The 27,727-nt window shown below is 39.4% G+C and overlaps 1 protein-coding gene across 14 annotated transcripts in view; it reads left to right on the top strand.

Annotated features, from left to right (window-relative positions):
* MAGI1 (membrane associated guanylate kinase, WW and PDZ domain containing 1) overlaps positions 1–27,727 on the top strand; it is a 615,875-nt gene that overhangs the window by 516,494 nt on the left and 71,654 nt on the right. For 6 of the 14 annotated variants that reach the window (XM_073901511.1, XM_073901512.1, XM_073901507.1 and 3 more), the window contains exons 6-12: positions 2,208–2,290; positions 6,746–6,784; positions 12,110–12,167; positions 14,570–14,685; positions 16,993–17,085; positions 21,807–21,989; positions 22,519–23,139. In XM_073901511.1, the coding sequence (XP_073757612.1) occupies positions 2,208–2,290; positions 6,746–6,784; positions 12,110–12,167; positions 14,570–14,685; positions 16,993–17,085; positions 21,807–21,989; positions 22,519–23,139 (1,193 nt within the window). The remainder of the gene's footprint in view (positions 1–2,207; positions 2,291–6,745; positions 6,785–12,109; positions 12,168–14,569; positions 14,686–16,992; positions 17,086–21,806; positions 21,990–22,518; positions 23,140–27,727) is intronic. The other 8 variants (XM_025885552.2, XM_073901508.1, XM_025885554.2 and 5 more) reach the window with 2 other exon arrangements.

Genomic DNA, 27,727 nt, shown 5'->3' with positions numbered 1-27,727 from the left:
ATTAAAATCACAAAGATATCATTATATGCCTATTAGGATGGCTCAAATAAAAAAAATAATAACAGTAAATGATGGCAAAGATGAAAGAAACTAGATCACTCATACATTGCTGGTGGGTATGTAAAATTGTATGGCATTCTAGAAGACAGTTGGGGAGTTTCCTATAAAACTAAACATGCAACTACCATATGACCCAGCAATTGCACATTTGGCCAGAGAAGTGAACACTTAACATTCACACAAAAACCTGGACATGAATATTTATAGTAGATTTATTCCAAAGAGCCAAAAACTGGAACAACATACATGTCCTTCCATGGTTAAACTCTGGTACATTCATGCCATGGAATACTACTCAGCAATAAAAGGAATTAATTATCAATATATGTGACAACCTTGATGAGAATTAGCTGAATGAAAAATAGCAATCCCCAAAGAGTACGTATGTATGAGTCCATGGAACATTTTTGCAATGACAAAACCGTGGAGAACATAGATTAGTGGTTGCCAGGGATTTAAAGGGGGCTTGAGGGGGCAGAGACTTGAAGAAAACCAAGTGTGGCTGTAAAAGGGTAACAAGGAAGAATCCTTGTTATGATAGAAATGTTTTCTATCTTGACCGTATGGAGATCAATATCCCAGTTGTGACAATTTACTTTAGTTTTGTAAGATGTTACCATTGGGGGAATCTGAGTAAAGGGCATGTGGGATCACTCTATGTTCTTTCTTAGAAATACATGTGAATCTATAATTATCTCAAAATACAAAAGTGTTTTTTAAAAAACACAAATAATCTTCCCTCCTAGCAATGGCCATTTTTACTATCTTGCTGGTGTAGGAATAGCACAGACCATGGGTTCTAGTGTTGGACTCCCTGGGTTTGTTGCCAGTGTTGCTAGGTATCAACACACAGTAGCCTTGTACCAATTCTCTCGCCTCTGTCCTCATTTTTCTCATCTGCAAAATGTATTAATACTTATTAATAGTTCCTTCATAGGGTTATCTTAAGGATTAGTAAATTATAACATACGTGTAAAAGAACAGATTCTGGTAGTTGTAAGTGACAACAGTTGTTACTATATTACCTTCCATTTGTTTTCTTTTCCTTTTCATACAGTTGAGATGATTTGTATATACATTTGCATTATTTTTCACTTAAGCCTTAGGTTTTTTCAACAATTAATAAGACTTGAATCTCAAATAACTGTGGCGATGTTTTTCAGCATTTATGACCTAAACTGCAGACTTTAAAAAAAACAGTTGAAGTTACTACCTCAATTTCCCCCCCAAAATTTTTTTCATTTCTTGTTTTCATTTCTGGTTTGCAGCGTGAACTGCTGGCCTTGTACTTCATTGCCCCTCCCATTGAGCTTGCCATAGTGTGGCCCAGGAGCTCACGCAGAACTTTGTCCCGGGGTCCTGAGCTGCTTCCGGGCAGTTCCTCCAGACATTCTCATGACGCTTCTAACATGGTTGCAGGGCAGTAATCAGGAATATTACTGTACACTCTCAGACCTTCAAGGCCTCGCTCATTGTCTGTTGAAACACTTCATCTGGAGTCGGGCTGTGCCCTCCAGAAGGCAGACATGTTTAGCTTCTTCAAGCTTTGTGGGATTTTTTTGGCCCAGGTTCTGTTTATGGTAGGTAATTCCGGGTTGCCTTCACTTTGTGTGCAACGAAATTCAGGATGCTGTGATTAATGATAGGTATTAGCCGCTGTGAGCCAATTGCTTGAACTGAGGTAGTTTCACAGTGTCAGGGGAAATCTTATGTAATATAATGAGTGAAATAGCAGCCTTCTTTGTGAATTCCAGCATCCAAGGTTTAAGTCGAGGCAAATTTAAAGCAAATTGGAGTTTGCTTTTCTGCAAAAGTGAAGACTAATGTAAGTCTAGACAAGGGGAGACAGTATGGACAGGGGGTATCATTTGGAACTCATTTTCAAAAATAAAACTGGCATCACATGTTAAGCTTTCCGTAATGGAATGACTATACCTTAGATAAGTAAAAAGTCTATCTAAGGCCCTTCCCAAGCCTTTTCAGATTCCAAACTTGGGCTCTCTTCTGGGTTGGGTTTGCTGTTGGAAAGTAGCTTTGCTCTGGTTGAGGGGAAATGTTCAAGAGTGTGTAATTCTTTTGTCATTGAGGTTTTTGCTTTTTTTTTTTCCTTTTCAAATGTATTTTTTGTTTTTGTTTCTTGATTTCAGCCATAACACAAAGACAACATCTTGGTTAGACCCTCGGTGCCTGAACAAGCAGCAGAAGCCTCTGGAAGAGTGTGAAGATGATGGTAAGGGGCTAGGAAGGTCTTGGTTTAAATGAGCTGGGGGCTTGTTCACATGTGCAAGTTTTAAGGAGTTATATAGCAAGGTCAATCAGGTTTTAACAAGTGAGTTTTTAAAAGGTCATCCAATTTCTAGAAAGTGACCTGTAGTTTCCAAAAGCAGTAGGGGAATCAGAATTGTTTTAAAAGCGCAGTTTGTTTACACATAAAGGCAGATGCATGCCAGTATCTCCATTAGAAACAGAACTTTAAGACAGACTATTTCAATGAAGATAAGACCTCTGCCTTCCTTCAGGACCTTGGAGAAAACTCAAGAAAATCTCTAGGAATATAGAAACCAAAGTTGCCCTGGATACTTACCTATCGGATCCTAATCCTATATTGTAAAAGTCTTAAAGGAAAAAATTAAGAGCATCTCTTAAATTCTACATGTTCATAACTTGACAAAGGGAAAGCAGATCTTGACTTCTTAGGATATATCGTCATTATCTGAAAAGTACATTCTTCTAAGAAAGGGCCTGAGGTGTTACCCTTAGCCTGACTCTGCTTGTTAATCTCAAAAAAGAATCAATTGGTATTCTGAAAAGTTTATTTCAAAGTTTTGGGATTTCTAATTACTTTTCCAAAATGAAAAAAAAAATTAGAACAAATGTGTGCCTTTTCAGTACACCAAAGTCTATCCCAAGTTCTACCAGAATTACTTTTTTGACATGGACGAATTAAAAGGGAAATGGCTTGTTTTGCTACTCATTCATCTCTGGCATTTGAATTAGTGGTATAATTATGGAGTACGTATTTTACTGTAAGATAATGAAACTATTAATTTGTCCTATGGCACAGAATTGTATATATATATATATATAAACTTGAGGTTTGTCTGAAAATGTAAGCCAGTAAAGCGTAATACTGCCAAAACTCCTAGATCCTTCTGCTCTACACGGATTGCAGATACCATGAAATGAGCATAAAATTGGGTGTTCATATTTATCTATAGAGTGACTCCAAATGGAAATACAAATCCTTCTGACTAAGGAGGCATGACTGAGATGCTCATTTTATTTTGGTTGCTTAGTCCCGTTCCTGAAGAAGGAATGGAACATGTGTGGTCAGCTTCATTATTTGCATGCTTCAGGGATAAGGAACTGTCTGGATTATTCAAATACTGTGTTTCATATATAATATAAAAGTGACCAATTTTCAAAGATCAGAACGTAAAATACATTCAACCATAAAATTTCAGGGACCAAAATTTAATCTTTATTTGATGCTTGATGATTGTGAAGGCATTTTCGACTTCTTATTACCATAAGAGAGCTTCAGTGTCGATTTCCATTATAATTATACTGGGAACAAAAATACCTGTTAATATAGTTTATAGATGATAGAAGACTCCAGTAGCTTTTACCAAGAGACACTTAATGGAATAGAAGTGTTGAGTAGAATTGCTGAATTATTTTGTGACCAAATCTAGTACAGTTGACCCTTGAACAACATAGGTTTGGACCACACTGGTCCACTTTTGTGCGGATTTTTTTCCATAAATGTATTAGAAAAAGTTTTGGAGATTTCTGACAATTTGAAGAACCTGCAAATGAATCTTAGAGCTTTGAAGTACCAAAAATATTAAGAAAAGATTATTGTAAGAATATAGTATATAATACTTAGAATGTACAAAAGAAGTGTTAATAGAATATATTATTGGTAAGGTTTTCAACAGTAGACTACTTGTAGTTAAGTTTTGGGGAAGTCAAAAGTTACACACAGATTGTTGACTGAGGAGAGTCAATACCCCCAACCCCTGTGTTTTTTTGTTTTTTGTTTTTTAAACCCTTGTGTTGTTTAAGGGTCAACTGTTATTTTTAATTCTTAGAATTTTTGTCATTGGTGTTAATGATATTATCTCTGGAACAAGTATGTATTCATACCAAATACCATTAGTTTATGAATTATCCTTTCAACATTAGGATTCACAGAACCTTTTTCTAGTAGAAATTATATGCATGTCTGTGTGCCTGTATACACAAACAGTATAAATATATAACCAAATGTTACCACTCTGTCATTTATCAGTTCCAACACCTGCATTTTCTGTTGCCTGTTAACACAAATCTGCCTTGTGTTGTTGTTTATGTCACGACACAAAGAAGAATAACATTGTTGGTCACACAGTATTCCTCCTGTATTTCTTTCTGTTCTCTGGAAGTCATACACACATGGAATGTAACAATACAGCATCATACTTATTGTAAAAATTTTATATATTGTTTCCTAACTCAAAAAAGTGATGAACTGGTTTGGGATTTTGATCCTCAGTGTATAACTCCTTTTGTTGTTTCTGTGTATCGAGTTGAATTAGAAGCCTTTCACCTTGCCTCTGAGCTCCAGGCCAATATTTGAATCTGCCTATGCTCTTTGTCTGAAAGAGACTTCAACCTAGTCTCCTTAAAACCCAACTAATGATCTTTTCCCCACCCCCAAACCTGGTCCTCTGTAAGTGTTCCCTGTCTCGGTCGAGAGTAAAACTCATGCATACCTAACAGTGCCCCTTGACCTACTACTTCTCTTGACATTCATTTCAACCCATCTACCCTCTGAATTTACTTTGCCTCCCAGATATCTCTGGAATCCATTCACTATTTTCTTCACCACCTGTAGCATCCTAATTCAGGCCACACTCATCTCTCACCCAGACTCTTTCCCACTCTCCTTACACTGTACCCAGAGCAGTCTTTTAAAATGTCAGTGTGATTGTGTAATCATGGACCACCCCCTCAAGCCCTATTCACTGGTTCTCTGCACCATAAATTCTCAGCCTCCCCATAGCTGGTCCCCAAGCCCTAAGTGGTTTGACCTCTGGCTTTTCTCACTCTTATTCCTCTCCACTCTGCCCTTCATCCCTACTAGTTCTCTCTTAGAATATTCTTACACTTCACAAACAGTTATTGATTGCCTTCTATATTTCAAGTATGTCCTAAGAACTTCAGATGTATCAATGAACACAACAGTCAAAATGCCCTGCTGTCAGAAAGCTCAAATTTCAGTCATTCGTCACTGTAAGTCTTTTTGTTAAATTGTTCATACCCTTTAGGTTATAGCTCAGGGACTGTTTCCTTGACCTTGCCCCCAGATATGAGGTCACTCTGTGATGTGTGTTACCTTAGAGAAATAATCACAATTTTAACTTTAGTTTTATTTATGGGAGTTTGGGATTTGTCTCCTCCTCCAAAAGGATATTTGATCTGTCCCTTTGCACAGTGACTGGCCCATAGTAGGTCTCTCTCATTAAATGCTTATCAGAGAAATGAATGAATGCACCCCCAAAGACATTAGATAATATTTAAATGGGCATTTTCTTGAAAGATTTTGTGTAAAAAGGATTCCATTTTTCAGAGACAATGCCAACACCAAAACTTATTGTTGGCAATTGAATCACTTTTAAGTCAAGACTTTACAAGGCGTATAGTGCCTTGTTGATTACTGAAGTCAGTAATGGAGACATCCATCCATCCATCCATCCATCCATTTTGAAATATTTAGTACTTACCATGTACCAAAAACTCCTGGGCACTGGGCATTTTGCAGTGGTGAAAACGATTTTATTCCCATGTTTGTGGAGCCTACAGTACATGGGGAATAGCCACTTGCTCTGTAGCTGGAGAGACTTTATGCATGAAATGATTGTTGTGTGCTGTTCTGTGTTCTCGGTTATCATACAGCATTTTACTTACAGCAGGAGGAGGTCGAGCATGGAAAGGATCTGGACTGGTTTTGCCCCCTGACTTACTGAGAACATTTTCATTCTAATATTTCTGAGCTGTTTGACTTAGAAATCCTATACAAACTAAACGATGCCTTCCCACACTCATTTCAGGGCAGCCTTCAAGCCTGCTTTCCCAGCGTGCAACATCCTGACATAATTCCTCTCTAACTCCCTCTGTAAGACGCTGTTAAGTGTAGTGCATTTTACAATCTGCATTCTCAATTTGACCTCACCTTCCGTTTTTCAGGCAGCAGTATTACTTCTAGGTTAAGTAATGCTTTAATTGTGAGTATAATTGCCTCACTGATTAGAGGATTATTACAGGACTAAAAGGTCTAATATTGAAAGGTGCAACAGCTTTGTTTTCCTGAAATAAGGTCTGTAATAAGTGACTTCCCACTTTAAGAACATTGAAACCGCGAAGGTATTTGTCATCTTCTACCACCAATCAAACCCCATTCTGACACGCAAGGAAATGAGCCATATAATTATGTTGCCAATATCAGCTCTTGCCGTTTTGTGATTCACACTGAGGTCTTCGGTTTACTAGCCAAGCCAATGAGATAGGCCACAATGCAGGTAAGGACAAAACGGCGTGATGTGTTTGCTGCTGTTTTTCTGAGGGGAGTTTTCTTTCTTGGTGTTGGTGTCTGAATTTTTCTTTCTCTCTTTTCTGTCTCATTCCCGCTATTCCTTTGGAGAAGAAGGGGTCCACACCGAGGAGCTGGACAGTGAACTAGGTAAACCCTCCCTCCCAGCCTGCTCCCGCTGCATGACTTGCCCTGAATGCTTTTTGTCTCCAGCGAATTGCTTATTCCTTCAGTTTCTTTAGTTTGCACTTCTTCAATGATGATTTTCATTCCAGCTTATCCATGAAAGGTCAGTCTTACAATCCTAATGTCTGACTTGCAGGCATCATGCAGAGTTGTAATAAGTTGTGTCTACAAAGAAAATGTCTGAGTGCATCAAGACTAGAACGAGAGTTAGCAAATTGGTGCTAGGTACTCTTGGGAACTGAGGATTAAGAAGAGCCTTGAGAGGGTAGATGCTTGCTGTGTGCCTTCATCTCTGGTATGACCTACCTCTGCCTCATTTCTTTGTTTGGTGCGGGTGGTTATCTCCATGGGCCGTGCAGAAAAGCAAAGCAAAACTAAAAAACCACCAAACACACTAAGGATCTTTGTAGGAGTGATAGCAATACAGTAATTCTCCTGATCAGCTGAATAGTTAATAAGTCTTAGTCTTGGGTTTTTAAGTCACGAGCCTCGTGGTGACTTTGTAGATGTAGTGAATGGCTTGAAAACCAGATACTGAGCCTCTATGTGACATTTTCCTTAGAGTGTGTGTATCCGCGTAAATCAAGGCTCGACTAGTCTGGCTGTTGCAGTTAGAAATAATTTACATTTGCAGATAATGCCAAATGCTTTTGTCTTTGCTGTTGGAATATATTGAATTATGTTCTATGCTAAGTTTTATGTTCAGCTTTGAACAATATTAAAATTAGTTTGCATTCCATCTGATGCATCTACTGAAGGATAGATTGGAAAGCCCAGGTTTTCAAGCTAAATTGCACATAAAAGCCTTGGCTTATTGAACATTGACCATCATGTATTTTTGAGATAGAAGATTGTTTAACATCATTATGAAAAGAACTGTCCTGAGATTATTGAATCAGCCTAACATTTTTGAGGTTGCCTTAAGAACTAAAAACATAAATACTTAATAATACATATTACTGTTTTCATGTGATTTTGTTTGTGTTTGTTATATAATAATCAATCATGGTTGACTGGAGTTATGATATAGTGGAATTTAGCTCTGTTTTTCTTAATGTTGGGAACATATCCTGTTGTAACTGATAGATACGCTGGCATTGATCGGTAACTATTGAATGGAGCTTGTTTTTAAAAGATACTTAATAAGTTGTCCTTGTCATTGTGGTAAGAAGGACTTGAGACTCACCCTGTGATCTAGAACAATTTGAAATTTGTTTTATCAAAAAAATTAATTGGTAATATTAAAGTAGTTGAAAAAGACAACTAGTTTTTGAGACACACGATGAGTGCCTTAACCATTTGTTGAACCAGTTTAAATCACTCTTGCTAGGTAATTGATATCCACTGTTATCTGTGGATGGCTGGTAGAGATAATATAGCTGTGCACAGAGGCATATTTGCTTCTATGGAAGTTTAAATGTTGACATTTTTAGGAAAAAATTTTCTGTATTTTTCCCCTCGTAACTATAATATTGTGGGAACTTTCCTATGCTGTTGAAGATTGAAAAAAATAAGCGTTAATGACTGCATGTATCATTTCTCATGGTCATAGTGGTAATCCTGGGAGTTAGTTTGGTGACATAGCAGAACTGTCTTTGGGGGCAAATCAGGCTGCCTTGCTTCTTGTCCGTTCTCCTGTGTTTACTGCTTTGTGACTTGGGCAAGTCACTCAACTTCTCTTAGCTTTCCTTTCCTTATCTGTCAAGAGAGGCTGAAAGAGGAGCTCCCATAGTGTTTGTGAGGAAACTTAATGAAAATGTGTCTTAATATTTGTCCCTGTGATCAGCATATATTGTTGTTTCTAGTAGCTTTATTATTTAATTACTAATTCCATCTTGTTGGACTTTTTAATACTCTTTGTGGTACTTTTTGCCTTTAATATGGGTCAGGAGAAGAATGTGTATGTGGGTGGAGTGACCCAAATGTGTCCTTGTGGGTAGAGACAGGACTTTTGATTTTTGCCTGCACATATTCACTGTGTAAAGAGTAGTGTGTACACACACACACACACACACACACACACAGTTTTTTCTTGCATTCATTCCAGATTTTATTGACAAGCTTACTGCCTGTTTTCTTAATAAGAGGGTCCTAATTATAGCAACTGTCAGGTTTTCAGAGAACAATGAGATTCCAGATGTGACAAGGAAACGTCTGAGAGATGGGGGTGGTTGGCTTAGGTGTTGGACACAGATCATTTGATTATAGAGTTGTCATTTCTGAACGCTGTTGTTTGAGCTGGGTCAGTAGCTTCATTATGCACTTTTGGTTTGCAGAATTTATCACATGCTCTGCAGACATCTTCCCAGAATTGAAAAATACTCCCTTTTGGAATTATAGGGTATTTAGGTGCTAACACCAACTCGGAGAGGTAGAGACAAGGAAAATGAGGTTCCCTCCCCACCAAGGCTAAGTCACAGTTTTGAAATCTATCTGTGATTGTGAACATGACTTTCAATCTATGTGCTGACATATCTCTTATGAAAAGAACGTAGCACATGTGACTGCTTCATATTTGCTTCTGTGGTAACAGGTAGTACAGGATGAGATTCTTAAAGGCAGGGCTAGCTAGCATGCAGGCCATATAAATCTGTTTTGTTCCTTTCCTCCTTTCTTAGAACATTGCCATTTGTTGAGCCTACATGCCAGGTACTGTGCAAAATGTCTTACAGGCATCCTCATTTAATCCATAGTTGACCCTTCAAGTAAATCCCAGTGAAAGATGTAGTTGCAAGATACTCAGTAACTAGTCTAATATCAGATCTATGAAGTGGTAGAGCGAAGGTTCAGTCCCCAGTCTGGGCAACCCCAAAAGGGTCTTAGCAGCCTAAAATAGCTGTGACAGGTAGTATATTCTGGTCTGATGTCCAGCAGTTGTTAGACATAGGGGCTGACCCTTCAGGCAACAGCAAAGTGTTTAGTAAAAAAAAAAAAAAAAAAATTGTGATGTCATTATTTTCTGGGCTTTGGCATTTTCTGTCATTCTCAGTTTTTTAGAACCAGAAGATAAATTCGAGGACAAACATCTTCCTTTTTTAAATCGATGACCCATTTCTATTTTAAGCATTAGGAGACTAATTCCTATTATTAAGTTAATCACCACATTGGAAGTGAGAAATCTATCTTTTCAACTGAAAATGAGTTTTAGCTTGGAAAACTGGAAAATTTCTGGAGTTTGCTAATCTGTTCCAGAAGATATGTGTAAATTTGCAAGTGTCCGGGAATAGCAGTTGATCTGCCGCATTTCTCAATTCTAGAGTATAAAGGTCAGAGGTGGCTTCTTTTTTTGTACCCTCTTCAGACCTCTATCAAAGCACTAACTGTATAGTGTTTGAATTGTCTGCTTAGTTGTGCACTTGTAATTATCTTTGTGTTCCAGGTGCCAGCCACACCCTCAAGCAGACAATAGACCCTCTCTAAATGTTGACAAATTAATAATTGAATGAGTTAACATACAGTGTTCTATTAGTTTCAGGTGTACAATATGGTGATTCAGCAGTTCTGTGTATCACTGGTGCTCATTTTAAGTGTACAAATGAATTAAATTCTTAATATTTCCCGTTTTATCTAAAGCTAGGCCAAATATTCAAGGTTGCAAATTTTGGAAAAGATCTGGTTCAGTGAAACATAGAGCGGGCCCCTCACATTTACCCACTCCTGCCCCATGCCTGAACAAGCATGTGGACCGTGCCCCAATTTGCATTTTTTAATCTTCGATTTCTCAACTCCTTGGAAATATTTTCCTGGTTCATTTTCATTTAAATGGTAATTTCCAGCTTTGTAAGGGGAAACCATTTCCCAGGCATTTGATTTGCATCAGGTCGTATGGCTTGGTGGATAAAAATGCCAAGTTGTATCAACATCTGCAGCTTGGACCTGTCTTGCATTTTAGTAGCTCATGTCTCCTGGAATTCAAAGACTTCTTTAAAACCTGCTAAGTGTTTTAAAAAAATTAGAAGGAAAGGGGGAAAACCTGTCTCTTTGTTTGCAAATAAATAACATGTGGAGCAAAACCCATGAAATTAATGTCTCTTGATATGCAGCCAAATCTGAGCAAAACATAAACTTTGAGTAATTAGTGTGTGTGTGTTTGGGTGCACGCTTATGACTCCGTTTCAGTGCGGGTCTGTTTGTGGAATGTGTAAGCTTATGCCTTGATGACAGAGTCATTCTTTGGAAATAGTGACCATAGGAGTCCTTGAGTTAAAAAAAATAATAATCTAGTATTTCAAAATAAGTGGTATTTCAAGTGTTTGTAATATTCTGTTCATGTTCGTCTTAGTAGCCGACTTCTAGGAAGAATGATTCACTTTGGAGTATGGCATTATACAGGCTTGCCACAACCATGTATATATCCGAGTGGCTTTGAAATTAAGTTGAGTAATTGCTGCTCTGCTTGAAAGAATTGCTTAGTGACACAAAACAGCCTGGTTGTTTCTTTCACCAAGTCAAATTATCTGGTGCAATGGGCTTTTTCCTAATAGATTCTTGCTGTGGCAGAAGTCACTATTAGCTAGTTAATAAAGTTCCAGCCTTTGTAGGAAACCTTATGAAGTGAAGTCCAGGAGAGCACAGGTGAGTTTTCAGAAAGGTACGGAAATCCCGCAATGCCGTTTTACATGACCACGAGAAAGGAATAAAATCTTCTCCCTTAACTAGTGAGTTCTCAGAGGGCAGGACCTATGTTTCTGCTTTCGCAAGCAAAGTGCTGCCAAAGGAGGTCTGTTTGAATATAGCACCTGAGTGACAGATGCCTGCAATTTGAAAGCCCAACTCCGTCTTTTACTTACTTGGCAGCATTTTAATTAGAAACAAGGAGGAAATAAGATGCACATTTTATTTTATTCCAGGGAGAGCAAAAACACCACTGTTGTATTGAAAATGAAAAGAAACATTAATTTTCATCCATTTTTGTTTGTGTGGTAAGGTAGTCTAGAAATACAATGGGAAAATTGTAAATATATAAGGTATAAACTAGGCATTCAAGGCAAATTTTAACTATATTTCCATTAAAATCTAATTTAATAGTTGAATCAGAACAAAGGCTTCTGGGACTACATTTTATTAAGTTTTATTAACTTGTGCAAAATATCAGTAAAGAATTGTTCCTTATGTAGAAAAATACACTGATAAATATAAGACTGCCTTCTAGTTTGTTGTTAGGATACACAGTTTTCATTGGACTTAAGGCATTTTTATGAGTCTCTTTTTGCCTCACTCGGTTGTTGAAAATCCTTAAGCTCTTAAAGAATATGCTCTTCTTGCTCTAAATGTTCTTTTATTTTTCAGAACTGCCTGCTGGTTGGGAAAAGATTGAAGACCCTGTCTATGGTATCTACTATGTAGAGTAAGTGCCTATTAATCTCTATTTTAGTTTATACTCCTCTATAATTAGGTACATTTATGCTGATCAGAGTTTGTCATCATTATACGGTCCAAACTGATACTAATAACAACAACATAATAATTTTATAATGAAAAAATATATGCATATTTTAGTGAATGAGAAAATATTCAGCAAATCTGAAGACAGTAAATTATATTCCAAAATTCATGAGGGCAAGATCTATGTCTTTTGTTTACCACTGTCTTACCAGGACCCAACACAGTGCTGGCATATGGCAGCTACTCACTAAATATTAGTTGAATGAATGAATGAATAAGAAAAGCAAACCAGATGAGTAGGTGTTATCTTCTGAAGAAGAACCTGTTTGCCTACTTTTTGCCCCACCCTGGTCTGAACTTTTCAGTAATTGCTTATTTATTCATTCAGACTTTCTAAAAGGGCCAGATATGAAATGTTTGAAATGTCACCAGGATTAAGAAGGTAATTCAGAACTGGCCCAAGCTGCAAGACCTTGTATGCTTCTTTGCCTCTCCCTTGCCTGAGGACCATCTCCATAGCTCCTGCTTTCCATTTTTAAGACTCAAGCCCTCCTCATGACCTCCATAGTACGTACCTTATTCTAGCCCTGGCCATACACTTTTTCCGTTCATTAGAACCATCTATTGTTAGGATGATAAAGAAAAGAAACCTGAGAAATTGGACATTGAAGCAGATATGCTCTGTATCACTTCCTCCGAGAAAGATGAAAAATAACTAATAAAAAAATCCTTTGAAAGAAACAAATGCTATATAAATATTCTATCATCATAATCCTACCTGGTGCAATGAAGATAACTAACCAGCTTTCTATCCCTCATGCTGCTAGCAATGAAAAGTCATCTGCATCATGCCCTGGCAATAAGAGCATATGATGGAAATTGTAGAATGCTCAGCATCGTATTATAAAAAATTATGAGCTTAACATAGCAAGTGTCATTGGCCAGTACTCACATTGCTACTGCTGTACCTAACAAGAAGGATTTGGTGATTTGGGACTTGAGAAAAGCAAGCTCCGTTCCTTCTCTGATACTCAGAAAATAAAATTCCATCGTGTGCCCTGCAGATCATCTTTCTTTCAGATGTTTAATGGGGTTTCTGTCTATTCAGGGTTCATTTGGAGTTCTCCCTCAACTAATTTGTGCATTAAGAGAGAAAGAGAAGAGGCAATAACAGCTTTATAGGATAAAGAGACCTGGGTTGAGGGGAGAGTTGTTACCTTCCTATCTGGTCTTCCTCCCTGTGTCTTAGCAGCTCCACCTGCCTGCTATGGTAGACCGTTTCTTAGCATGAAATTGCCTACAAGAATTAGCAAATAAGCAACCAGTCCTAGGAATGAAAGGTAATTAGTCTCTCCACCCTATTTGACAAGCCTGCCTTTAAGAAATATTTTGAGTTCTGAATACTGTAATCACATAATAGGTATGTTCCCGAACCTCTAATGAAGTATGATTTTGGTGGAAAAAAGAAAGAATGTATGTATGCTTGTGTGTATATGTTTGTGTAATACATGTATATATACACTAAGGTCATGGCAAAAAAAAAAACCCATGTATGTACATGTATTCATATGTACGTGTGTGTGTGTGCATTTTTGTTTGGCTGTGGCCTTATTAGTTTTGGAGCTATCTGAAGTATCTGGGTCTTTGTCACTTTGAACACATCACATTTGCTTAGGTTTGCTGCATTTGGAGTTTTTTTGCCTAAGGCTTAGACTTTTATTCCTGGCTCCATGTCAATTGATCAAAATAGTTGACAGATGTTGGTAGAGCCCTTCTTTGAACTTCGGGTGAGTGCTTCTGCCCCTGTGAACTGCGGTAGGGAGTCACAGAGCACTCTGGCATTGCGTGTTACACACAACATTGTATCTCTGCTTTAATCTCATTTTTTTTTTTATCATTCTAACAATCTACTCTCTGTTGAATTAAAGCACCTCTCCCTGTAGGGTGCTTCCTTGGACATTTGGAAGAGTCAGTGGTTAAAATCCTGGGATTTGAAAGCAGGCAGACCTGAGCTTACATGCCTCTTTTTTGTTTACTGGCTATGTTATGTTAGGTGAGCCATTAACTGCTCAGAAATTTACTTTCCTTACCAGAAAAATGTGAATAAAAGTGGGACCTACCTCCTGGCCTTTACTGAAGATTTTTTAAAATAAAATGCATGAAAAACTGGTAGCATCTAAGCAGTCAGGATGTGGAAGGTGTTCATGTCTTTTTCCCCGTCCTGACTGCACATGTTGACACGGGATGGTCAGTGTCGCAGACCACCTGCTTTGCTCGGTTCGAATCCAGGGCCTTGGCCAGACTGGCATTCTGCTTGGGCGAGGAAATGTTTCCTAACTGAATACTGTCTGTCTCCTGCTCCAGCCACATCAACAGGAAGACACAATATGAGAACCCGGTTCTAGAAGCCAAACGGAAGAAGCAGCTTGAGCAGCGGCAGCAACCCCAGCAGCAACCCCAGCAGCAGCCGCAGCCCGAAGGTTGGCTTTCCCCGGATGTGTGGGCAGAGGAGCTTGGGGCAAAGCCTGGGCGCTGACACCCCCGTGTGGTCAGACCCGGCCTCTGTGTTAGTGTCCTCCTGCCTTGCAGCAGGCAAACCTGCTGTCCTGCAGGGGGGTGGATGACAGCTTCTGAGGGAGCTCCCTGCCCAGAACCCAGATAGCTGGGGGGGAGGGGGGATGGTGTGCAATCCCAAGCCTCCCCACCCCACCCCCCACTCTCCACTTTAATGTAGACATAGGCTGTTGCCACACTGGAGAACTTTCTGTTGCCCCAACATGTTTATAATACCACCTGGTGTCTAAATCCAAACTGCTCTGAGCACTTTCAGAGGAGTTCCTGTGTATGAAACGAACTTCTAATTTTAGGAACGTGACATGTAGGAATCAGAAAAAGCTGGTAATTTGGAATGCTTTTTAAAAACTGTAGGTTAATTCATGCTCTTTACAAACATACGAACAGTTCAAGAATGGAGAATATTAAGTTCTCCCCTGCTGGCTCCCATCCCCTTCTCAATGATAAACACTGCAGAATCTCTCTAGGATTGTACATAGATGCATATTTTAACAAAAATCAGATCATAACTTATATGTATGCTTTCACACACGTATTAGCTTTGTGACCTCATTTTCTCATTTAAATTTATTTCTTATACATAGTTCAAAGCTGGTTAATACAGATTTACCCTCTAATTTTTAAGGGCTGCATAATTTTTCATTTTATGAATCTCTCCATTTAGCCATCTTTTTATTAAAAGATCTAATTATTAACAGTCATCTATTTATTAATAGGGTTTTGTAGTTTTTCATTGCAACCTTTTAAAATGATAGGCTTAATAACCCCTCAACATATAATGTGTAAATAGCAAATACATGAAAATCAAATATAATACTTTTCTTATTATAATATTGAATATAATAAATATAAACCATAGAGTAGAAGTTGGTAAACCTTTTCTGTAAATGGCCAGCTAGTGGATATTTTAGGCTTTGCTGTTCATATAGTCTCTATTACAACTGTTCATCTCTGCCCTTAAAGTATGAAAGCACCTATACACAATCTGCAAATGAATAGTTGCAGCTATGTTCCAATAAAACATTGGATATGAACATTGAAATTTGAACTTCATGTAATTTTCATGTGTTACAAAGTATTTCCCATTTTAATTTTTTTTCAACCATTTAAAAATAGAAAAACCATCCTTGGCTCGAAAGTTGTATACAAATAGACGTTAGGGCCAATTTGGCCTCTAAGCCACAGGTGGCCAACCTCTGCCATAGATTGTATTTTACTGTTGTGTTTTTTTGTTTCGTTTGTTTTTTAAGTTAGTTCTACGCCCAACATGGGGCTAGAACTCATGATTCCGAGATCAAGAGTTGCATTCTCTACCAACTGAGCCAGCCAGGCACCCCCTAGACTGTATTTCAGATAGGGTGTGTACGTGTGGATGTGTGTGTGTGTGTGTGTATGCACCTATCGAAAAGTTCTCCTTTCGACCTTCATCTCTTTTCTATTTAAAAAAAGGTCTTAAAATATTTTTTTTTCCGAGCTGGGGAAACTTTGTGGTGTTAGAAAGTGCTGCTTGGGGAATGGGAGTGTATAGTTGAATATATTCGCTTAGCTGGAAAGTGACTGTGTACATCTCAAGGGTCACTCACAGTTGAGTTATTTCTGGGCCTCCGAGGTGAGTAGGAGTGCAGTTAGGACACAGGAGTGTTGGTGATGGGTCCCGTTTGGGTTTGAGAGACGGTAGGGGATAGCACTTCAGTCAACTGCTAAAATCACCTTTACCACCTCAGATGAGCACGCTTCAGCAGCTCAGCCCGTGTCTCAATTGCATTAGAGAAGTTTTTCCCTTATTGGGCCAGCATCAGTTGATTGCATATCTTCCCTGATATTTTTTACTTGGTCTTACTTTGGACTATCCCGCCAGAGAGAACTAAAGTTTTTATTGTTCATATCACAGTATCTCTTTCCTCAAAGGTCTTAGGAGAGAGAGACAAACAGACAGTCAAAGTTCTTAGGAGAGAGATAGACAATCAACAGCCTTAGGAGGGAGAAACAGACAGACACACACACAAGAGACACACACACAGAGAATCTTGGTGTCCTTAACAAAGGGTGGGGTCAGATACGAGTGGTTTTTGTTTTTGTTTTTGTTTTTTTCAATCTAAGCTCTCTGTGCCTGGTTTTATTGGTTTGGGTAGTTGTATAATTCAGAAGATGAATCCCGAGTGAGTTGATCAGCACCTTGAAGGAAAACAGTAAATTGTTTCTTTTTCTTTTAGAATGGACAGAAGATCATTCATCGCTTGTGCCTCCTGTTATTCCAAACCATCCTCCAAGCAATCCGGAGCCAGCCAGAGAAGCTCCACTTCAGGGTAAAGTGTTTTTATAATGGCTAGGTATTTAGCTCAAAAATTTAATTTTTTTTTTTTAAGGAACTCGTAGCACCCAAGTCATTCCTTTGATAGTGAAAACCATGAGGTCAGAAATTCTAAATGTATTGTTAATCAAACTTGTCGAGAAAATGGAAAACTTTTTTTGTGTAAATTTCTGTAGCTAATTGTAATGCTGTGGAAATGAGAACTAATTGCCGTTAGGGTTTCTCAGCCTCAGCATGGTTGACATTTTGGGCCAGATACTTCTTTGTCACGTATGGGGCCTGTGCTGTACATTTTAAGATGTTTAGCAGCATCCTTGGCCAGTAGCACCCCTCCTCCTTGACAACTAAAAATGTCCCCAGTCATTGCCCAATGCCCCTGGGGTGGGGGGTAGGGGGGTAATCCCAGAGTTGTAAATCACTGATTTAGAGACTAGAGATATTTAGTATTGGGCTAAAATAAGATAAATCAAAAAGTCACCATGAGATATTTCAAGATCCTAGTCAACCTATTTGCTTTTGACTAAGATTTTCTTTTAGATATGAAATCATTTGATGTTATTCTATTCTAAATGCTCATCTGCTATTCTTGCTGTAGTTTGGCATTTATGCTGCTTTTACAGTGTTTCATTGGGTTCACTCATTTACATTCACAAATAGTAGGAGCCCTCCTAGAGAGGTTCATTTTTGAAAATTGGTATCTCCAGAATCTTGCTACTTTCAGGCCTCATTACTCTTAAATGATAGAGAAGATTCGGGAGGGTTTTTTTTGTTTATTTTTTTCTTTTAAATAAGAAAAATAGAACAAGCATTATATTTGATAGAGTTGGGGAAGGTTTGTGGTACAGACCCATTAAAAAGACTAAAGTTTGTCTTCATTCTCTGTGCATTTTTAAAGAGGTATCGTTGTGTTAGATAAGAAAAGATAAGTAGAAAAACTCTTTTCTCTAATTTTCATCCCTCCATTATTATTTTCATGAGAAAGAAGTTGTTTCCTTGCTAACCGATCATGTCAAGAGATTGGTAATAATACCAATTTATGTAAAATAATTTCTCCTGGCTTAGGTACACATTTTTATGATGCTAATGGTTTTAATAAAGATAGAACACAGCAGCTAATAACATTAATGGCAGCATGATTGTGGCCTCCTCGGTACTTTTTAAATATAAAATTCCTTTTGCCACCTCACGCTGCCTCCTTTCCCTGCCTGCCCGTGAAGAGTCCTGATCTAGCAGCCTGTGGTACTCTCGGGAAGAAGTCGTGTGGCAAACTTGGTTAGACTGTTGGGTATGAATTTTGCTAAGTTCACCACTCAGCGAAACTTTTCCTCTGATCAGGAGTGCATTTACAATTCTAGCAAGTGATCATGTTCAAGAGAGTTGCTCTTAGGAAAACTCTCCAATTCCATTTGGTGCTTAGAGAGAGATTTCTATAGCCATCCCTCCATTGCACCCACTCTACCACCATCATCTTCCAAAATAACAATGCCCATTTATTGGGCTGTCATTATTTACTGGGCACCCCACCCAAGCACTTTACCTATATTATCTGCCACAGGTATTCCTTACAAGTCTCCTAAATTGTGAGGTTGGTACCACCATTACCTCCATTTACGTGTGCAGCACTCAGGCAGAGAGCGCTAGTGATTTGCCCAAGGTCACACAGCCAGTGAGTAGTGGAGCGCCCGGTCGGAATCCTCATTGTTATTAGGAACAGTTACACTTCTGGCTAAAACCTTTTTTGTTCGTTTGTTTTTTTGTCTTTTTGTGTGTGGGGGGGTATAACTCCCTACATAGTGTAAATCTGTGCCACCCAGTTACAGATGTCACTGGCTACATGTTGCCATTTAAATCCATTACAGTAAAAAAAAAAAAAAATGACACCTTTAGGGGCACCTTCGTGGCTCAGTTGGTTAAGCGAGTGCCTTCAGCGCGGGTCATGATCCCAGGGTCCTGGGATCGAGTCTCGCATTGGGCTCCCTGCTCAGCGGAGAGCCTGCTTCTCCCTCTCCTACTCCCCCTACTTGTGTGCTTGCTCGCTCTCTCTCTATCAAATAAATAAATTTAAAAAATTAAAAATTAAAAAAATAAAAATTACAAATTTAGTTCCTCAGTTCCACTAGCCACATTTCAAGGGCTCAAGAGCTCTGCATGGCTAGTGACTGCCGTATCGGACAGAGCACCTATGGAGTGTTGTCTTTATCACAGAACGTGCTGCTGGACATCACGGGTCCAGGGTATTCAAACACTGGTGCCCAGAACAGTGCTACCCTGGCTGGGAAGCCAGCTCCTAAGGGTTGTCCAAGAGCAGAATTTTAGGCCAAGACCCCAGAGATCCTGATTGAGTCTAAAATAGGACCTACATATGAGGACCTTTAAAAAAAAAGAGCTGCTGAGGTGATTCTCATACATAACAAGATCGTACAACTGGCAACTGGTCCGCAGACGAGGATCTCTGAGAAAATGACATATGTACCACAGGGATGCAGCAGAGAGCTCCAGATGCCACTGCTTGTGGGGGGAAAAGCTCTTCTCTCCCAAAGCTCCATTAACTGATGACCCACTCATACATAATACGTAATAAAATGTGCATGAATGTGAAACCCTGTGATCTTCCCTCCCTAGTTACGCACTGAAAAAGCAAGTCAGCGGTGTCATTTCAAAGCTCTGCTCGTGTCTCTATTAAGTTGAAAACATTCTAAGTTCAAAATATGCTAATGGTTTAAAAAAAATTCATTCAGTTAAACTGCCAGGCACATTTTCTTCACATTTTCTAACTTAACCTATAATAAGGGTGAGAAGCTTAAACACCCCACCACCTCTTCCCGCCTTCTCAAAGATGCATTACATCTCCTTTCTTTGTGCTGTTGTTCATTCATTCGTTGATTCAGCGCGAATGTTTGGAGCACATGAAATCAATCAGGCAGTATTCTACATGCGGGGTATACAAGCAGAAATCCTCTGGAGCCCACATTGCCGTGGTTGTGTGTGTGTTCACCTGCAGTGCCCTTTGTGCACGGGGATGGGCAAGAATGAGACAGATCACCAAACTGATACGTATGATGTCTACTGTGTGGGATGGTGATAAATGCTAAGGACAGAGATAAAGCAGGAAAGGGGGATGGGGAATGTTGGAGGAGGTATTAGAATTCTTAATAAGATGGCCAGAGGAAGTAAGCCTAAATGAGAAGGTGTGTCTGCATAACTAAAATGTGTTTCCCTTCATGCTCTCCAAACTCCCTAGCTGCCCCTGCCTTAAGGATGTAGGCTATTCACACACACCCCTGTCCTCAATTTTCCATCTGATAATTGCCAGGGCAGCTGTCTCCGTACAAGCCCCGAGTGCACTCGACACTACCTTTCTGATGTCTTGGCGGACACCCTTGCATGGTGAATGCTCCAAAGTCTTGCCTTTCTTTAGCCACAGTGACAGGGCTGTAGTTTGTCAAGCTCCCAACCAGCCTTGGGACTGCCCTAGCGAGGGGGAGGCTCGTGAACAGAACTATGACTCTGAGCAATTTAAAAGAGCCTTTTTAAGAGCCAGAAACTTTTGAAATATGCAATTAAAAATTGTACGTGGGCCCAGAGACCTTTTGAAAAAAGGCTTTTCGCTATAGCTAACCAAAAATAACTTTCTTTCCTGGGTGCCAGGCTCTGGTGCAGGGGTATATGGAGACTTTTTCTCCTGGGTGTTTTGTTTTTGTTTGGATAACACTTTTGATAGAAAAGAAATAGAGCAGATGGGGAGGCTATGGCAGGCAGAGAGCAGGAGATAGGAAGTATAATTAGGAGAGTTTAAAAAGTCTAAATGTGAAATTATGTCCAGTGTTTGAGATATCCAGAGAAATTCTAGTAAGTTTCTCAATTAGAAATGTTATTGTGCATATCATTGGGAAAACTCACTAAAACCTTAGGTAGCATGTTTGGAAGTTATTTAACTGTATAGCTATTTATTTTAGATAAGACAACTGAATTTGGAGCTGTATGGCTGTAGTTAGTAACTAATTCATTTAGTTTAGATGTTTTGGATTTTTAAAAAAAATATTCTAAGCCACATGTCCTCAACTTTTTTAAACAATAAATTTTAGTAGTGGACATGTCTGGGCTATTTTACAAATTGTTAAAGGATGAAAATTAATAGGAAATATGTAAATTCAATTCAAAGTAATAACTCTTCTAATTTTGAAAGTAGTGATTCTACATTTTTATCAAATTATTCTTTGTGACCATACGCTTCCTAGTATTTTCTATGTATTTTCAGAATGTGTTTTCTGTCTGATTAGAAACAAAAGTTTTTGCTGTATTGGTTTCACAAGTAGAAGCCACGCCCAAGTGGAAGTTGTACTGCAAAATAGAAACAATAGCAAAACAGAAGACACAAAGCAAACACCCACTTCATCTTTTGTGAATACTTCGTGGCAGCTCAATTGCTGTCAGAGTACATGAACTGAAACCAAGTGTTTCAGATGATGGACACCGGTTCCATTTTTCTCCTCTGTTTTCCTTTGGATATTCATGCTGCAACACTCTGGATACCATATCTCCCTTCTTAAATAAAGGGGTCTGGGATCTCCCTTATTACTGCCATCAAGAGAGGACTTTCCTAAGACACCTTAAGCACAGGAGCTCAGAGAGTTACCCATAAGTTGTGTCATTTCTTATTTAACTCATCTTTTCACTCATAGTGACATTCCTTATACTCTTCTTGTTTTCATGCAGGCAAACCCTTTTTTACAAGAAACCCTTCTGAGTTGAAAGGCAAATTCATTCACACGAAGCTGCGGAAAAGCAGCCGTGGCTTTGGCTTCACAGTCGTTGGAGGGGATGAACCTGACGAGTTTCTGCAGATCAAGAGCTTGGTCCTGGATGGTCCTGCCGCACTGGATGGCAAGATGGAAACAGGTAGAGATGCCACATGGCCCTCGCATTTCCTGTGTGATGAGACTGCCACCCCGCACCTGAACGAGGACAAACAGCATCATGATTGCATGGCTTTACAAATGGTTTTGAAAAACTCTGAGTCAGCAAGATTCCTCCACTACAGAAATGCATTCCCTGGTAGAGATACAGAACTTTGAAGCCACTTGAACTTTGGGGCACTGTTAGGGTGCTATCGAGTACAGTAGAGCGGTAAATTTACTAAAAATTTAGGATCTGTCTGAATAGAAGAATTCTAAACTTCTTCTAAATTTTTTAGAATCAATGTTCTTTCAATGATCATCAGATTCTTGTTAGCACGGAAGACACTAGATGCTACAAGAATGCCTTATTAGCAGTTAAAAGAAGTAATAGAAGCAGTTTCTTTGTGCCCTGTGATACCCCTCCAAATCCAGTTTCAGTTCAGCTTCCTATTGGTAGGATCTCATAATGTTGATAGAACTTTTTTTGGCTACCTTTTTTTTTTTAACCCCCAAACTCTTCTCTTTTGCAGGAGATGTCATTGTCAGCGTGAATGACACCTGTGTTTTGGGACATACGCATGCACAAGTTGTGAAAATCTTCCAGTCCATTCCCATCGGTGCCAGTGTGGATCTTGAACTATGCCGAGGTTACCCGTTGCCTTTTGACCCAGATGACCCCAATACAAGTTTAGTGACCTCGGTGGCCATTTTGGATAAAGAACCAATTATTGTGAATGGGCAAGAGACTTATGATTCGCCAGCTAGTCACAGCAGTAAAACAGGCAAAGTCAATGGCACAAAGGATGCCAGGCCCAGCAGCCCTGCTGATGTGGCGTCAAATGGTTCCCATGGTTACCCCAATGACACTGTCTCTTTGGCTTCCTCCATAGCCACTCAGCCAGAACTCATAACTGTTCATATAGTCAAAGGGCCAATGGGCTTTGGCTTTACTATCGCAGACAGTCCTGGTGGTGGTGGCCAAAGAGTGAAACAGATTGTGGACAGTCCAAGGTGCCGCGGCCTGAAAGAAGGGGATCTGATAGTGGAAGTTAATAAGAAGAACGTGCAGGCTCTGACCCACAACCAGGTCGTGGATATGCTGATCGAATGTCCAAAGGGAAGTGAGGTCACGTTGTTGGTGCAACGAGGAGGTATGTAGGTTTCTTTTGTTCTATGATTTTTCTTTTTTTAACCCAGATTTTATTGTTTAATTTACCAGTCTTCAGGTGGCTTTTGTGGGCTTTGTAAATGTCTACTCTTTAAGATCATTTTTACTTAAATATTTGGAAGTGTATTCGAAATGCCTTCTATTTCTGCCAAATGGTAGCCTCTACAGAATAAATACTGTGTTTATATATTCTGCTATACATATGCAGTCAGAGTGATACTTTTAAATGTAAATCGCATTGTACTTTTAAAAAACCCATTAGTATTTTGAAATCTCTATACTTATCCTTCTGAACCTGGCCTGTGCAATGTGCATGCAAAGTGTGGCTCTTGGCTAGTCTTCCAACCTCATCTCACATCCTCTCCCCTCATCACTATGCTCTAGCCACCTGGCTTCTTTTCTGGAGTGGCTTCAGTGCTCCAAGCCCTGGCTGTCTCAGGGCCTTTGCACTTCCTGTTCCCTCTCCTTGGAATGCTCTTTCCTCAGCTATTCACTTGGCTGGCTCAATCTCATTCAAGTCTCCTCCTGTGAGAGGGCTTCTTTGATACTTATTTAAAGTAATCCCCCGGGGCACCTGGGTGGCTCAGTCGTTAAGCATCTGCCGTCAGCTCAGGTCATGATCCCAGGGTCCTGGGATCAAGCCCCACATCAGGCTCCTTGCTCCTGGGGAGTCTCCTTCTCCCTCTCCCACTCCCCCTGCTTGTGTTCCCTCTCTTGCTGTGTCTCTCTCTGTCAAATAAATAAAATCTTTAAAAAAATAAAAATAAAGTAGTCCCCCATTTTTCTCTCTATGTTAAATAAATAAAATCTTAAAAAATAATAATAATAAAGTAGTCCCCCAGGGGCACCTGGGTGGCTCAGTCGGTTAAGCATCTGACTTCAGCTCAGGTCATGATCTCAGAGTCCTGGGATTAAGCCCCCCGTCAGGCTCCCCTCTTGGCAAGGAGTCTGCTTGTTTCTCTCCCTCTTCCTCTGCCCCTCCCCCTGCTTATGCTCTCTCTGTCTCTCAAAGAAATAAATAAAACCTTTATAAAAATAAATAAATAGGGGTGCCTGGGTGGCTCAGTCGTTAAGCATCTGCCTTCAGCTCAGATCATGATCCCAGGGTTCTGGGATCGAGCCCTGCATTTGGCTCCCTGCCCAGCGGAAAGCTTGCTTCTCCCTCTCCCACTCCCCCTGCTTGTGTTCCCTCTCTCGCTGTGTCTCTCTCTGTCAAATAAATAAATAAAAATCTTTTTAAAATAAATAAATAAATAAATATAAAGTGGTCCCCCAGTTCCTTGTAATCTTTACTGCAGCACCCCATTTTTTTCATTGCCTTTATACATCATTTTTATTATCACCACAAGTCATTGTTTTGCATACTTATTGGTTATTTTTCTTTTTGCTCTTTTTTGCTAGAATATAAGATCCATACAGCGGGGTTCATGTCAAAGGCTCATGTCTCCATGTTGACAGTTGTATCCCCAGCATCTAACACAATACCTGACTCCTGCTAGGCATTCATGAATGAAAAGATATTGAATGAATGAATGAATGAATGGGTATGCGATTATTTATACTTGGTAGGAACGACAGCTCTCCACCGACCATATGAAAAACATATCTCAACATACCCACATTTAAATGAAGTGGTGAAGGATCTCAGAGAAACCTATTCTGCATCGTGAGACATTAGACTTTGTTCTTTCCTCTGCCTGCATCCCTTACCTCTGCCCCACTAAGAACTCCCAGGACCTCACACTGAGAAGTATTTTCCATGCCTTTGAAGCATCATGCTCCTGGATATGTACTTGTGATTAGTCTTGATTGATCATCTCACACAATGGGCCTGAGATTGGTTGTTTCCCTCAGTCTTTGCCAACACGATTTGTTTCATGCACAACATACTCTGGCCACCTGAGAAGAGATCAGGAACTAGATTTTTATTTCCTCTTGGTTCCACTGCAACAGAGGAACTCCTGTGTGTCACAGCAGCTGTGTTCTCAGGTTCTCGTGAAGTTGTGTGTTCTGTGGTCAAAATGGGGTCATTGGAAGGAAATCCAACATTCAGAGCAACTGTCTGTGACCTGAAATGTTCAGCCAACCCTTCTTAAACGGTTATAAAAGTCATTGTGCAGGTATAATTTTTTAACCTGTTGTCTTCAGTGACACCATTTTGAAGTCTCTTCTTGTACCTAGATCACTTGACTGCTCAGATCATTGTTTTTTCAACATTGACTAAAATGTAGTAGGAAGTGACTTGAGCTTCAGGATGATGAAGTGTTGGTAATGATGGTGATGGTTGATGGTGGTGATGGCGATGATGGTGGTGATGATGATGATGACAATGATAATACCTGATACTTACAGATAATCTGGCAATTTATTTATTTGTTTTTAAAGATTTTATTTACTTATTTACTTGGGAGAGAGAAAAAAAAAAGCATGAGAGGGAAGAGGGTCAGAGGGAGAAGCAGGCTCCCCACTGAGCCAGGAGCCCGATGTGGGACTCCATCCCAGGACTCTGGGATCATGACCTGGGGATCATGACCTGAGCTGAAAGCAGTCGCTGAACCAACTGAGCCGCGCAGGCACCCCTAATCTGGCAATTTACAAGGCAATTTTCATACCAGCATATGCCTCTCATCTCACTTTTACCATGTCCTTGAAAGGTAGGAAGGTAGGGCACCTGGGTAGCTCAGTCATTAAGCGTCTGCCTTTGGCTCAGGTCATGATCCCAGGGTCCTGGGATCGAGCCCCACCTGGGCTCCCTGCTTGGCGGGAAGCCTGCTTCTCCCTCTCTTACTCCCCCCTGCTTGTGTTCCCTCTCTTGCTGTGTCTCTCTCTGTCAAATAAATAAATAAAATCTTAAAAAAAAAAAAAAGAAAGGTAGGAAGGTGCCAGCCCATGATTTGACTGAGAAGTTCAGCTCAAATCTGTGGTTTCCAGTTCAATGCTCTGTCTGACTTAACTCTGAATAACACTAGTTTTTGCATAATTGCTGATTTCTGTGGCCAGCAACTTGAAAACTTAAATGGTTCTTGGTCCATCAGGGCCATTTCTGATTTAGCCACTGTTCATTTGATGGTCCAAACCATCCTGCTGTCCTACCTGATCTTTATGCTCCTTCATTTCATTCATCATTTCATTCTTTTTTATTAGATTCACTTTAAGGAGACCAAAAAATAGTCTCCTTACAGCATTCTAACTTACCACAGTTAGTGGAACCATTTTGTAATGAATATGCCCAAACTGCCAAACAACTGATTATAGAAACATACCCCTTGATTTCAAATGGGTTTGCATTCTCTCTTCTTAATTTCTAAGACCTTTTTGTTAATGCCATTACATTTTATAAACTTAAATTAACATGGAGAGATCCAGAATATATTGCCACGTTAGTCAACATCTACATAGTTTATTCCAGAACCTGAGTAATTAAAAATCACTATAATATCAGCAGTCTTTAAAATACACCATATGCCTTATGTTTGATTTATGTATTGGATAGAAAGTTTGCACATCTGCATTTGGCAGGCTAGCACCAGCTACTATTAATCTTTCTAGGAAGCATATAAATATATTTGTTTCTGCCATATATTAGTTATTGGAACTCGGGCTGACATTTTAATCATCATTCCTGTATGGTGGGGGTGTAAATGAGGAGGTTTGGTGAAGCAGCAAAGACAACAGCATCTAGGTTGAATGAGAAAGTAAATGGCCACTTCACTGATTCTTTCTAATGAATCTCATTTCTGTCAAAGCTGCTAGTAAGCAGATTGATAAACTCATGATTCTTATGAGTCTGGGGAATTCACATCTTGAGGATGAGGCTTTCTATGCTTTAAAGAACTGGCCTTTTTTACTTTGGGACAGAACTAGCTACATTTATATTTTATTTTAATTCTCAATCCCCTCATTTTTGATATCCGTTCTTGTCAAGATGGGGGACATTTTGATTTCTGGCGTTCTTTATTTTCCCAAGCTGGAAATCAAGCAGAGGTTAGAATATTTGTAAATTTCTGGGATTAAATAGTTTCCTGGATCAGGTATGGAGTTGGTGGGGGTACCCATCCACATGCCCTGGCAGCTGGGACCATTACTGATTTATTTACATGGAAACATGCCCTTGTCTACTGGTCTGTCAGTCATATTGTTCATGGGGCAGTGCCTTCTTCCTGGGCCTGGCTCCGCATCTTCCCATGGCACTTCCTTTCATCTTCTTCCCTCTGCCGTGCTGTCAGGAGAATGCCTTTTATTTATTTTATTTTTACATAGTATTTGCATTCAGAGAGCCTGTTGCCTGACACCAGTGCAAATCTAGAGATTTTTTTTGAGGTGTTGGAAAATTATGCTAGAAGGTGATTACTATTTAAAAAAAAAAAAAGTGTTTTTTTTTATTTATTTACAGAAGATAATTTGTCCCATGAAAGTTTTTGTTTCGTTTTTGCTTTGCTTTGTTTTTTTTTTAAAGGGATATTATATGTAACATAACTGCGTGCCTCTGTGTGAATTTTGTGTATTTGGTTAATTCACACCAGTTATTAGGTGGGACACTCTTTAAGAGGTAATATTGGGTTGAGTCAGAA

Source organism: Callorhinus ursinus, unplaced genomic scaffold (assembly GCF_003265705.2).
Source record: "Callorhinus ursinus isolate GAN/ISIS: 27379988/994484 unplaced genomic scaffold, GSC_fseal_2.0 scaffold15, whole genome shotgun sequence".
Taxonomy (NCBI): Eukaryota; Metazoa; Chordata; class Mammalia; order Carnivora; family Otariidae; genus Callorhinus; species Callorhinus ursinus.
The sequence above is the reverse complement of the archived record's forward strand: the minus strand, read 5'-3'. Positions and strand labels throughout refer to the sequence as shown.